Source organism: Acomys minous, assembly GCF_964271855.1.
Source record: "Acomys minous genome assembly, chromosome: 5".
NCBI classification, from domain to species: Eukaryota; Metazoa; Chordata; class Mammalia; order Rodentia; family Muridae; genus Acomys; species Acomys minous.
This window is the reverse complement of record NC_140494.1, coordinates 30,304,870-30,319,327: the sequence shown is the minus strand read 5'-3', so window position 1 is coordinate 30,319,327 and position 14,458 is coordinate 30,304,870. Positions and strand designations below refer to the sequence as shown.

The 14,458-nt window shown below is 36.4% G+C and overlaps 1 protein-coding gene across 7 annotated transcripts in view; it reads left to right on the top strand.

Moving 5' to 3' along the window:
* Positions 1-14,458, top strand: part of ERCC6L2 (ERCC excision repair 6 like 2) — a 160,955-nt gene that overhangs the window by 18,903 nt on the left and 127,594 nt on the right. For 6 of the 7 annotated variants that reach the window (XM_084783736.1, XM_084783737.1, XM_084783735.1 and 3 more), the window contains exons 2-3: positions 4,352-4,776; positions 11,172-11,291. In XM_084783736.1, the coding sequence (XP_084639862.1) occupies positions 4,352-4,776; positions 11,172-11,291 (545 nt within the window). Of the gene's footprint in view, positions 1-4,351; positions 4,777-11,171; positions 11,292-14,458 lie in introns of those variants that run through there. The other variant, XM_084783738.1, reaches the window with a different exon arrangement.

The window sequence follows — 14,458 nt, the reverse complement described above, 5'->3', positions numbered from 1 at the left end:
ACAGCGGGCGGTTTAGAACGCTCTGGCCGGGGCAACTCCTTGGCTTTTTGATTCAGCGTTAGGAGGCCGAACTCACTCAGTGAGGATTTAGTGCCGACGCTCACAGTTACATGCCGAGCCGTGGGAACAGATTCCGCATCTGTAAAATGGGCATCTTTGGGTTTTGTGACTGTTAGATGAGACATGCAAGCGACTTATAGTAAGCGTTCAGTAAATGTCACATTTTTAATTCGCCTTTGTATATGCCAGTTATTACTCCGTAGAACGAATTTGTTAAGGAGATGAGCAAAGCCTTACACACGGTGATTTTGCCCCTAGTAGGTAACCGAAAGTTTTTTTTTTTTTTTTAAGGTGTGGTTATTTCACAAGTCATCAGGGATGCAGACTTACCCTCTAGCTTTTATTAATAAAAGTGATTGCTGTAACAGATTAAACAATTGGTGGGTGTGGTGGTTTGCATGTGTGTGCACCAGGCATGTGGAAGTCAGCGTGTGAATTGTGTGGATGGAGAGCAAGGTCATCAGGGCTGGCAGTAAGTTGGCTTACAGGTGGAGCCATCCTGCAGACCCTTACAGAACGGATTTACAGCTGAGTCTGTTGAGCCCAGGAACCTTCTAGTGAATGTAGCTTTTCCTTTGAGGGAGGTGTCTCGTGAAAGTAGGAGGGACTCTCAGCCCTAAGCGTTGAATTCATATCATGATTAAGGGCCAACAGATAGAAACGCCACTGAGTCTGACTGATAAAGGCAAATGCAGCCATCTTCTAAATGGAGATTGTGGGACTGGTATGCTTGCTCCTCAGCTGGACTTCGTGCTCAGTCACTTTGATAATGTAGGAGGCAAAGTGTTGATGGAAAGGACAGACCACTCAAGCTCTAAGGAGGAAGCGTGTTTTCCATGTTGGAAGCAAGCAAGGAAGGCACTTTGGAATTGAGGGAGGTACCCCAGGCATTAGGAGCATTGTCGCCTGGCTGCCCCACCAGTCAGAGAGAATTCCTGCCGGTTTTAGCATTTCCAGTCCCTGTTGTAACCCAGTCATCCCTGACTGAAGCATCATTTATTTCGTTTTAGAATCATCAAACTTGCCTGGTGTTGTTGTGTAATACCAGCACTCAGGAGGCAGAGGCAGGTGGATCTCTGTGAGTTCGAGGCCAGCCTGGTCTACAAAGCAAGTCCAGGGCAGCCAAGTCTAACAGAGAAATCCTGTCTTGACCCGCCACCCCCCCCCCCCCCAAAAAAAAGAAAGAATCAAACTTGGGTACAAAAGTGCCCATAAAAGATACCATTCTGGTGTTTTCCACATAGAGTTCTACCTGAGAAACTTTCTAGATTTCTATCTCTGAAATACATTTTCCAATACTTTTCCCCCATAACACTCTGTTCTCTTCTTCCAAAGAACCTTTTGCCATTATGTTCATGTTTATGTATTTTTATTTTAGTGGCTACCTGTCTCACTAGATCAATAATTTGTTTTCACTAATAAATTCAGTGTCTGTTTGTTAATTATCTTTTTGTTATCTTTTGTGTGCTAGTCCTAGATTTTTTTTTAACTAGAGATGTTTTTTTTAATTCCAATCTATGTAGGTAAAGACTCAGATACTTAAAATAGTTACCATAAAAATATACATAAACTACTGTTACACAAAATTTCTTCAACAATATGCCAAACTATGGGACATGGCATTAAAAAACAGAACTGAATACTTGTGAGTTGATGGTATAAGTGGGATGTATACAAGAGAAAGGAATAGAATAAAAGGATTTGGAATAATACAGTTTATTCATTGATGTTTTCGGCATCCTTCATATCTACATTTATTTAGTTATTTATTCACTCACAATCTAGGAAATTATCTCTAATGGAAAAACCAGACAAAGCCAAGTAGACACATTTAAACACAGTGTAAATGCTATTACGGCCATAAAATACTGAGACAGCATAGTGGCACATCTAAATAAGATGCAGAGGTAGAGAGTTTGGTAGTGAGTAATTCATGATAAAGTGATGGAAGCATGTAGGGAAAAGTCACCAAATAAGGTTTTATTAGAATACAGCTATGCTCACTTAGTTATTGTCTGTGGCTCCTTTTGCTTTAAAGGTTAATAATAATTATAATTTAACAAATAGCTAGTAGCTGACTATAGAAAACCTTTACCAGCTCCGCTTTCCAGAGATGTTGGCATAGAGAAAAGTGATATTTTTTTTATTCATTTTGTTTTGTTTGTATGTTTTTTGAGACAGGGTTTCTCTGCATAGTCCTGGTTGTTCTTGGTCTAGCTCTGTAGACTAGTCTCTAACTTAGAGTTCCATCTGTCTCTGTCTCCTGAATGCTTGGATTAAAGATTTGTACCACTACATCCATCTGTGATATGTTTTTGAAGTAAAACCAGAAATGAGATTGTGGTGGATTGAATGTAGGAGTAATATTAAAAAAAAAATGTATAAGGGCTAGTGGCTTTTTGCCTTGAAAAGTTGTCTGTAAATAATCCCAGTTAATATGATGCAGGGAAACTACTACCATTTTTGACATTGTTCTTCATTTTATACCCATTATATGGTCAGTGTCTGATGAATAATTGATGTTTAAACATGTATGTTGAGTGTCAAATTAAAGAATTAAGTCTTTAAGATGAGAGGCTGTTTCTTAGGTAGGAAGATGCATCATTTAAAACAGAAATAATAAGCCAGGCATGGTGGCACACGCCTTTAATCCCAGCACTTGGAAGGCAGAGGCTGGTGGATCGCTGTGAGTTCGAGGATAGCCTGGTCTACAAAGTGAGTCTAGGACAGCCAAGGCAACACAGAGAAACCCTGTCTCAAAAAACCAAACCAAACCAAAATAACCCCCCCAACACACACACACACACACACACACACACACACACACACACACACACAAACCAAACAAACCAGAAATAATGTGTTAAGAATTACTGTAGTGCTATAATTAGCTTAGGCTCAGCTAGCGCTGTCCAGAAAGAAGACATGTTGATCTGCACATCTTTTTACTTGTAGAGTTAATTTTGTAATAGTATAATAGTTCTCAGTTTGGATCTACAAGAATAGAGTAGGAGAGCATGTTTTCCCATGTACACATAGGAATTCTAATGTAAAACCACCTTAGCAAAGTTAGTGAGACTCATGCTTTTGGGGAACAATCGATAAAGATTATTACAGTGAGCTATTCTTGCTCAAGACAGCATACACCTGCCATTATAACAATAAATGTTGTGAAGCTCTAACTGGAACTTCTCGGGAGGTTTCCCAGGAAACCATTAGTGGTCTTATGGGACCTCTTAAGGTGTTAAGAAAAATAATTTGCAATACCCTTACAGATAGAGCCATATATTTCTCTGATCCTTCCAGTGAGGAATTCCATTTGAAATTTATTTTTACTTAGTGTCCTCTACATAGTACCTTTAAAGTACTTAATAGCATTTTTTTGAAGACCTTTCCCCCACTCATATTGCTGTCTTCAGGCTAGACAATAAAAGAGAACACTAAACAGTTAACATAGAATACGTTCATATATAGAGATCAGTCTTCAGTAAATGACAGGCTCTTACCAAAGGATCTTAGAATTCCCTGGTACCTAGGGAAGTCAGAAGAGGGTGTTGAATAACCTAGAACTTGAATATGGATGGTTGAGAATCACTGTGCATACTGGGAATTGAACCCTAGTCTTCTGCAAGAGTTTTAAATACTCTTAACTTCAGAGCCATGTCTCTAGCCCCTAGAACTCATCTCTTATTACTTGAAGTATGCAAAACCCAAAAGGGATAAGCGATGATGGTTGTGACCTCATTGTAGTTAAATAAGAAGTTCCCTTGGCTAATTATACCTGTGCCCAGAGAAGGATGGAGTAAATACAAAACGTACATGCCACAAAAGAGCTGCTGTCCTAAAGATTTTAGCTTACTCTTTGCTGTATCTCTTTTCCTGTATCAGATAAGGAGAATTTGTAGTGTTCATGAATCACCAAGAATATTTAAAACAGTGGCTCTCAGCTCTGGTATGTCAGATCCAACAATAACAATCAAGCAAATAATGAAAACAAATGACTGTGGCTCTCATCCACTTATTGGAGTCACCAAAGGAAGTATCCTGGCAATATATTTTTAAACCTGGCAATTGTATTTTTAATGACACACAGCTAGGATAAGAGCTACAGAAAATAGATTGTACTGGTGATTATAGGAAAACATCTGATAATATATTTTAGAAAAATGTCTATGTAAATAAATTTAATTTATTTGTTTCAGTTATTTGGAAAATGTTAAATTCCTTTTCTCAGTAGGTAAATGAAGTGTGACTTCATAAACATTTTGAAACTTTAATTTTCTTATTATAGACAGGTGGTGTCCAGGAGAAAGATGTCTCGCTCCTTCTTTGGATAATAAAAACCTTTGTGAAGCAAGCATCAAGTCTATTACTGTGGATGAAAATGGAAAGCCATTTGCAGTTGTCCTCTATTCAGATTTTCAAGAAAAGAAGATACCTCTTCAAAGACTTCAAGAAGTAAAATCAACTAAAGATTGCTCCAGAAGTTTTATATTTGATGATGAAGATTTAGAAAAACCTTATTTCCCAGATCAAAAAATTCCATCATTGGCTAATGCTTTTAAATTATCTGAAGATGGAGACTCCATTCCGTACACTATTAATAGGTACCTGCGAGATTACCAAAGGGAGGGAGCTCAGTTCCTCTACAGACACTACATCCAGGGAAGAGGGTGTATTCTTGGTGATGACATGGGGCTTGGAAAAACAATACAGGTATTTATATTATCTTATATTTAAAAATAAGCCCATATGTATGAGTGAGTACACTATGCAAATCTATTTGTAATGCCACTTGGTACTATAGGTTTTTGTTTGTGTTTGTCTCTAGATACATGGTAAAATTTCAGAACTGAGGACAGTGACTCAGTGTCTCATTATTTTATCCTCAGTGCTCCATTAGTATTTGGTGAATAACATTTTTCTTAATTTATATTCTTAGAGAAAATACTATATATAATGTAAGAAGTTAATTAACTTCTAGAGCCCTAAGCCCTTTAAAACAGAAATAGAATAGCTCATGCATTTGAGAGACAAATTGTGGCTTGGGTTGGTATGTGATTCACAGTGTAGGACTAGAGCTTTATGAATCACATTTTTTAAAATGTGTGATATATTTTGATAATATTTTTCCTCTCTCCCAACTCCTCTTAAATCTTCCCCCTTCCCCAATGTAATGTACTTTCTCTCTTAAAAAAGAAAGAAGGAGAGAAGGAGTGGGAGAGAGACAGAGAGAGAGAGACAGAGAGAGAAACCAAGGAATTAACCAATAATAGCACATACAAAAAAGAGCAACAAAGAAACGCTATGGAACCCATTCTGTGTTGGTCAGTAACCCCTGAGCATAAGACCTGCTCTGGAGTGTGGTTGATACACCCACTGACGCCTCACCAAAGGAAACGGATTCTCTCTTTGATCAGCTATCAGTTGTAAATAGCTTCTTGGTTAGGAGTGGAACTTTGTGCCCACTTCCTACTTGCAGTTCTGGGATGTTGCCTGGTTTGAACTTGTACAGATCTTATTCCTGCTGGCACAGTTTCTGAGTTCATGTGTACATCAGCCCTGTTATATCTAGAAAATGCTTTTCCTTGGAGTTGTCCATAACCTCTGACCTTTCCAATCTTTCTGTTTCCTCTTCTGCATCAGTCTGTGAGCCTTGAGGGCTGGGGTGTGATGATACCTCATTTCATGCTGTGCTCCAAAGTCTGATTTTGCACTAGTACTTTTTTGAAGCAAGCAAAATTAATTTAAAGTATGATTCTGAAACACTCTATTTCTTTTTATGTCCTATGAAGTTGAAAAAAAAAGAATGTGGTTGTGTGTGTGTGTGTGTGTGTGTGTGTGTGTGTGTGTATCTTTTAAAGTGAGAAATGCTTTTGGGGGTCAAGGAGAGGTTAGGCCTTTGGTTCGAATGTTTGGTATGCTGTATCACAGCCTCATATTTATTCTATATCATGAGGTGACCATGTGAAGAAAGACGGCCTATAAAAATGTTTCCTTGCAGAGTTTAGGAAGGAGTGCCAGTGAAAACGAAGCTTTCTCAGATGGGCATTTTATCTTTGAAATGTAGGCTATGGCCTTTATTGTTCTAGATGTGACAGACTTAAATTTTTATTTTATTTTATTTTCTGTAAGCGACTTTGTAAATATTCCACAGTAGAGCACCTTCTGATTATTTGAGATTAGTTTTGTAAATCTTCATTCTAAATTTGTCATAGATCTGTAAATTCAGATTTTTATGGATTGTGGTAGAGTAGGCCAGACCTTTTCCAAATATGCATGTTCTCTTTGCTCTGGAGTAGTGGCCTGACTAACATGTTTCTCTAATCATGTATGTCAGTGAAGCTGTTGACGGGTTTAGGCAGGTAAAAATAGCATAGATTTCATGAGTGCCCTATGGCACCTGTGTGATTCTCACATCCTCCTTTGCCCTTTTGGATATTAGCACATTATAGCTAGTGTGACTTTAATTAACATATTAATCCGAGAGATTTCCATGGTTTTAATTTCCCTGTCCACTTAGGGTATATTCTCAACTAAAGTCAAGTTTATTTTTATTTTAACATCCTTCTTGGGTGGGATAAATGACGAAATGAAGTTAAAAGTTAGTGTATATATCATCATTGTCGTCACCATCATCATCATCATCATCATGAGTGTATTTAATGAACTAGGTAAAGATAATTTCTAATTAGACCTTAAAATTTTAGTTATTCTTATGACATTTCCCCAAAGGTCTGAGATTCTTTTTTAAAAAAGATTTGTTCTAATTATGTGTGTGTATGTGTTTCTAGGTGTGTGTGTGTATGAGTCCATATGGGTGCGGGTGCCTGAGGTATCCAGAAGAACGTGTGGGATCTCCTGGAGCTGGGGTTCTAGGCAGTTGTCAGCCACCTAATGGAGTTACTGAGAGCCAACCCTGGTCCTCCACAAGAGCAGCACACTTCTTAACTCTGCACCATCGGTTCAGCCCCGGACCTGAAATTCTTAAGCAAATGAAGGATTTCATGCTTTTGTTTTAGGGAATTTGACAAATGTAGACTTAAAATTTCTGGTCTGGATTTAAGATTGTATATTGTCTTGGGTAGATGAGCAGATTGAATTTAGTAATCATGGTTGTGACTACTGTTTTCATATACTAAAACAGCCATTAGATAAAGAGCAAAGCAGTGGGGCATTCTTTATGGGCTTACCTTTTTTGTTTGTTTGTTTGTTTCAACACAAGATTCTCTGTGTAGCCCTGGCTGTCCTAGACTTACTTTGTAGACCAGGCTGGCCTCAAATTCAGAGATCCTCCTATCTCTGCTTCCTGAGTGCTGGGATTAAAGGTGTGCGCCACCATGCTCGGAAGTAGTCTTATCCTAATTGTCATATAATAGTATCTGTTAGGTGTCTTATTTTTTGCTGAAAGCTTTGAGGGCTAGTTGCCTAAAATGTGAAAGAATGCACACATATATAGTTTGTAAATGTTAGTGTACATGAGGGTGTGGGTGGGCTTATCCTTAGGAAGGCGTTTTATACAGTAACATTTGCATAGTTCTTAAGTATGAGCTCAGTGGGTTTTGACAAGTATATCTCTCTGTGCAAAGAATATGCTAATTAAAATAAAGAGCTGTTTTTTTTAAATGCTGTGGCTCTAAGCATTTTTAAAATTATTTTTATTTTATGTGCATTGGCATTTTGCCTGCATGTATGGCTGTGTGAGGGTGTCAGGACCTCTAGAATTGGAGTTACAGACACTTGTAAACCACTATGTGGGTTCTGGGAATTGAACTGAGGTCCTCTGGAAGAGCAGTCAGCACTCTTAACTGCTGAGCCATCTCTCCAACCCTGTGTGGGCTTTTTGACCTGGGAAAGTTTGCTCATGTCCCTTACCAATTAATATATTGCTACTTGTATTCTTAATTATAAGTTTTCTATGATTAGTATTATATTCTAAGAAGTAGTCAGAACTCAAACAGTTATATTTAAACTTGGTTATGTATTTTTAAACACAAACATAAATAACTTTAAGTCTAATTGACTTAAATACATATACAGTATAAATTCTGGGCATGCACTGGAGACCTTTAATTAGGTAAAATTAAAAATATTTAAGTTGCTGTACATTCAAGTTGTTATATGCCTCCTTTGCTCCTACTAATACCATTAATCTCTGGCTATATTCATATATATATATGAATATGTATGAACATATATACATATATGAATATGTATACATATATACATACACATATTTATGCACATGCACATGTGCTACAGTATGCATATGGAGGTCAGAGGATGACTTGTGGCAGTCAGTTTTCTTACCATGTGGGTCCCAGGGATTTGAGCTCCTTTGTCCACTGAACCATCTCTCCAGCCTTCCCTGGATTCTTTAATAACTATTTCTTTCCTGTTTATCTCTGTCTTTTCATTAAGTGGATTTACAGTGTGTTTCCTAGTCACTTCTCTTCACCCCTAGTCAGCTGGGTTTCATGTTGCTAAGTAACCAAAACAGCATCTACCAAAGTCCGTGATCATCCTAGCACCCAGCACAGTGCCTGTGTTGTCCTGAGTGGTGGGTGTTGTTCTCTGGAAGCATCAACTGTCATTTGTTTCTGTTTCTATTTTAAATATTTTTCTATTTTTTAAATTTTTATTATTTATTTTTAAAGATCTATTAATTTTATATTTTTTGAGTACACTGTCTTTGTACACGCCAGAAGAGGGCACCAGATGGTATTACAGATGGTTGTGAGTCACCATGTGATTGCTGGGAATTGAACTCAGGACCTCTAGAAGAGGAACAAGTGCTCTTAACCACTGAGCCATCTTTCCAGCCCCAATTTTTTTTCTATTTTTACTCACAACTTCCTCTGCTTTTCTCTCGCAAGGCATACCTATATTGTAGCTGACAATGCTTGTTTTTGAAAAAAATTTTGATATTAAAATTTATTATTATTTTGTGTGTGTGTGTGTATGTGTGTGCGGGCATTCTGTATCTGTGTGTGCACATATACAAGCACATGAAGGTCAAACAACTTTCTGAGTTATCTTCTACCATATGGTCATCAGATCTAACTTAGAAAGTCTGTCTTGGTAGCAAGCCTCTTCACCTGTTGAGCCATCTTGCTGGCCCAGTATTTGCTTTTTATTTAGAGTATTCAGTCTGTTTATATATAGTGTGCTTTCTAAAGCTATAGGGCTGTTATTTTACTATTTATTTTTTATTTGTATGTCTTCTATTTTTTAAAACATCTTTTGTCTAGATTTTGTTGTATTGCCTTGAATCTTGCTCGTTAAGTAAATAGTTATATATTCCTCAAGATTAACATGACATGTATTTTTTAACTTATAAAATATAGCCTGCATAAATGTTTTTCTTTGGTTGTGGACAGCATAAGGCCTTAGGAACTGTAATGCCCTAACTCTGACTAAGATAAAATACTTGTAGCTTAAAATCTTGTCATTTTATGCCAACAAAAAGTTTAGTTTTTTTTTTTTGTTGTTGTTGTTGTTTTTAATAATGTCAGTATACCTTTGTTTTGCCTGCCTTTCTGCCATTTTTCTTGTTCTTACTTTTTTATGTTTCGGGTTAATATTTTTATATTTTACACATTAAAAGAGTATGGTTCTTTTTGTGATGAATTGGCTGGTTTCAGTTGTCTGAAAATACCATCACTTTACATTTTTGAATATTGTTCCCTGGATATAAAAATCTAGATTACCTTATTCTCCTTATTACTTTACTTTGAAAATATTCTATTGTATAGTGTCTTTACTGTTTATTATTTGTATTTAACCACTGCTGATTTGTAGTAATCCGATCTTGTTTTCTCCAACCTCTTAATCATTTTTTGTGTTTCAGTTTTATCTTATGATACACCTACTTGTAAATTTTTGTTAATTTTTAAATTTTTGTGGTGGTGAGTAATGAATATTCATAACTACTGGGCCCATGGCTTAAGTTTGTTTTTTTTCAAGACAGGTTTCTCTGTGCAGCCTTGACTGCCCTGGACTCGATTTGTAGACCAGGCTGGCCTTGAACTCACAGGCATCCGCCTGCCTCTGCCTCCCAAGGGCTGGGATTAAAGGCGTGTGCCACCACTGCTAGACTGGTTTAAGATTTAAAAAAAAAAAAAAATCAACCTTTATTTCTTCAAATAAATCTCATTACCATTCCTTTTCTTTTATCATTTGGGACTTATAGATCATAGGTATCTACATATTAAAAATACTTTCCTCATCAGGTGTGTGTGATAAGCAAATTATAGTCACACCTGTAATTGCAGCACTTGGGAAAGCTGAAGCAGGATTGCTAGAAGCTTGAGGCCACCTTGACCAAGTGAGTTCTCAGCTGCACTGAGCTAGAGTGAGACCCTTTGTCAGCTCTTTTCTTTGCTTTCAAATGCAAACTTTCCTTTGTAGTTCTAATTCTCCTATAATACTTCTTTAGGTTTCAATATTTCTATAATTTATGTTTTAATGTAATGAGTTATTTCCATCTCATACACTTTCACCCCAAATCTTTAAAGTAACCCTGCTGATATTTTTGTTATTTTTACAGATAACTAGTTAGGGAGTTTAATCACCTTGCTGAAGTTCACATAGTTGCCAGACAGCCAGAGTTAACATTTGAATCAAGTCATCTGGTTGACTGTTCCTTGCTGTTGATTGTGTGAGGCTATGCATCCTTCTCTTATTTTTATCCTCATTTAATTTTTGGAGAATAGCTGCTATTTAAAATGGTATATTTTGAAGAGTTGTATTAGTCCATCTTAAATTTGCATTCTGTAATTTGTTAAAGACACTAATTTATGAGGCAGATGCTTCCTCCTTGAAGGAGATTATTTTCTATAAGAAAATAAAAAATGTATACTTTATTCTAGAGGCTTAAAGAAAATAGTTTCTTTCCATGGATAGAAGCAAATACTAAGGTAATATCTCAGATGATGGAATAAGGAAAGAATTCATCAAGTGGGTTAGGGTTGAACAGAAATGAGATGGCAGTGTGGAGTTTTATGTGGTGCTTGTTAATTCAAAGAAACTACCAATGTTTTTGTCTGTAGTGTACTACAGGTGTACAGTAAAGTTATATATAATGATAGAAAAGTTTTTTTTTCTTCCAGGTTATTTCGTTTCTGGCTGCAGTTTTGCGTAAAAAGGGAACTCGTGAGGATATTGAAAATAACATGCCAGCATTTTTATTAAAAAGTATGAGAAAGGAACCCTCTTCTGTAGCCAAAAAGGTGAGCTGTCTACAGGTATTCAGCTTAAAAGGTCAAAGTGCAAATATAGAAGCATTTAAACACCATATAATGCATTTCACTTTTTTTTTTTTTGAGACAGGGTTTCTCTGTGTAGCCTTGGCTGTCCTGGACTTACTTTGTAGACCAGGCTGGCCTCGAACTCACACAGATCTGCCTACCTCTGCCTCCCGAGTTCAGGGATTAAAAGTGTATGCCATGACGCCAGATGCATTTTACATTTTACACAATAATTCAGACATAAAAATACTTACAAGAATTTATGAAAGATTGCCAATTTCTTCTGCTCATTAAGTAATGTTTCTCAAGAATGGCAAGATGAATTTCATCTTAAATGTGTTTGGAGGTTTATTTGTTAAATGTATATGGATGTATATGCAATGTTAATTCAGTTCTTCATTGATTTGTTTTTAATGTGTGTAAGAACAAGAGACGATAGTAGAGACATTGGTAGCGAAGGCGTGCCATTGATATTTAGGATGTTCACACAAGAAAGTTGAAAAGAGCAGGTTTATGCTGATCTCTGCTTCAGTTCTTCGGCAATGAGTGGTACTCATAAATGTTTTTTATAAATATATACAGTTTCATATAAACAAGATACTTCCCATCCAAGTAACGAACCAGGCCTGACTCTGCTGAAATCAGACAAGATTGACATGTTTAGGGTTGACTGGTTCTAGTTAAAATAAGAGATTTGCAATAAAAAAATAAAATTATTATAGAGTGTTACGCTTATGTCTTTTTGTGTACTCAGTGCTGGTGTTACAGATGTTCACTGCCATCCAGCTTTTTAAAAGCATGGATGCCGAGGATTGAACTCAGGCCCTCATGCTTGCACAGCAAGTACTTTACTAACTGCGTCGGCCCCCCGGTCTCCTATGTGCTTTTATGTTGTCTTCAGTACTTAGGAAATTGGATAGGAATAAAGTGGAGTGATTTGATTAAAAAAAACCAATTATTATTTCATCAATGTAATGAACTATATTCAAGTTCTAAGATAGAGTTTATAAAAGTCTTATTACAAGATTGCTGAGAAGTACAAGTTTACTCCAATGATCTCAGAAGGGTCATTCTTGTATAAAAATTTGAGAAGTACTGATTTATGGTAATTTTGTTATTACTTTAAATTATCTTACTATTTTAACAGGATTCATGCATACTGTGTGTCAGATCCAGTTGGATCCTAGAGTGATGCTCCTTAGTGTATTTAAGTATTGCAAAGATTTAAGCCTTACTTTTAGCTCTGGGTTCAGTTCTGTGGTGCTAAATGGCTCTACAGGACTTATATGTCCCATTATATGTCACCTATGACAACTAGACTAGGAAGAGAAATAGGGGAGGAAGTAATGTGTCTTAAAGTGTAAATATAGTTAAATATTTTCAAAATGTTTCAGCAAGAATGGAAAAAGAGAAATGTATTCACCATGTAGTATGATATGGTTGCTAAGTCAGCTGACACTGGTGACTTCATTTATTCTTCCTTCCATTTTATGTATATAGGCATATATATTTAAATACTTTGCCACAGTATATATTACTTTTATTAGATCTCCTTTAGCTGAAATTCATTGATTTGTGTTGTCGTGTATTCAATAAATTTCATTAATGTGTAAATGTTCCTTTGAACACACTTTAGCTCCATTCCAATTTTGATAAGTAGTAGTAGTTTCATTATTCTTCTCTAAATTGTCTTCAGCTCCAATTTTGTTCTCTTTACCTAAGTGCTAAATTAAAGAGAAGTCTTAGAATTTTCAGATGAATATAGTATTTTGTACAGCCGTATAGAACAGCTTAGCTCCCTACAGACCAATTTGATCTAGAAAATTCCTCTATTGAGGCTTCTCAGATGACTCTAGGCTATGGCAAATGACAATTATGGCTAAACAAAACAAACACTAGGAAGGAAAAATAAGGAGGCAAGCAGGTTTAAGAAGGGCCAGTCACAGGAGTTTGCATCACAAATAATGCTACTGTGAAAGTCTTTATGTCTAAATTTCATCAACTTTTATAGTTATAAGTGGAGGTTAAATTCTTAGCACTGCAGTTGTAAGGGTAGGAACTACTGGAATTGTAGAAAACTATTGAGTATCCCGATGGAATTTGTACCCAGCATTTTCGTCTTGTGATATGCAAAATTCAGAGACATCACAATTTGACAGTATTTTGAACTTTGACTTTGTACTTGAAAGTAGGATAAAAATTAAAATGTAAGGTAAATACAATAGCAAAAGGTATTTGAAGTGAAGCAAGAATGAGAAAGTGCTCCTGGGCGTGGTGAGTTGGGGTGAGGAGTTAGCTTCAGCTGGACTTTGTTTTCTTCTTTCTATTTACAAACATAGTCATATATTTTGTTTCCTATAGGACATACGTGGCCCAGATGAAACATTGCATAGAACCTTATATTTTATAGTATGTTTTATTGGTTCATCTCTTGGGACTGGGGCAAGTATAAGCCTTTTGAAAAGTTTACCAATAATTTTCTTATATGTGACAATGTAGAAGTATTGGTCATAGTGAAAAATTTTTTAAAATTAAAAAAAGAAAAACAAAAAATTTTAGTAGTTAAGAATGATATTCAATGCTAAAAAAGAAAAGTGGAACCTCAAAGCACTACTGTGAAAAATACATATGTTAGTAATCTTAACAAAGACTGCTTTAGTTGAAAGCTGAATTTATCAGCTTTCTGTCACTTGTGACAAATTACCTGAGATAAGTAACTTAAAAGAAGAAGTTTATTTTGGCTCTTAATTTTAGAGGTTTTGGTTCATGATCAGTTGCCTTCTTGCTTTACAGCCAATGGCAAGGCAATACATCACAATAGGAATATACACAGGCGAAGCTGCTCCTTTCATGGAGGACAAAGTGAACAAGATAGAGAGATGTTCTCCAAGGGTGTGTCCCATTAGTTCAACTTCCTTTCACAAGGCTTTGTCTCTTTAAAGCCCCAGCATCTCCCTGGGAACCAGGGTTTTGCCACATGCCTTTGTGGGAACATTTCCTATCCAGACTATAGCTCATTTTGAAATAGAGAACAAATTCTGTTCATGCGAGTTTAGTAGAGGACAGAAGAGAGGTGATAAGTCCTGAGAACACTGTTGTAAAGTGAGAGACTAAGTGGTTAAGAGCACTGGTTGCTTTTCCAGAAGACC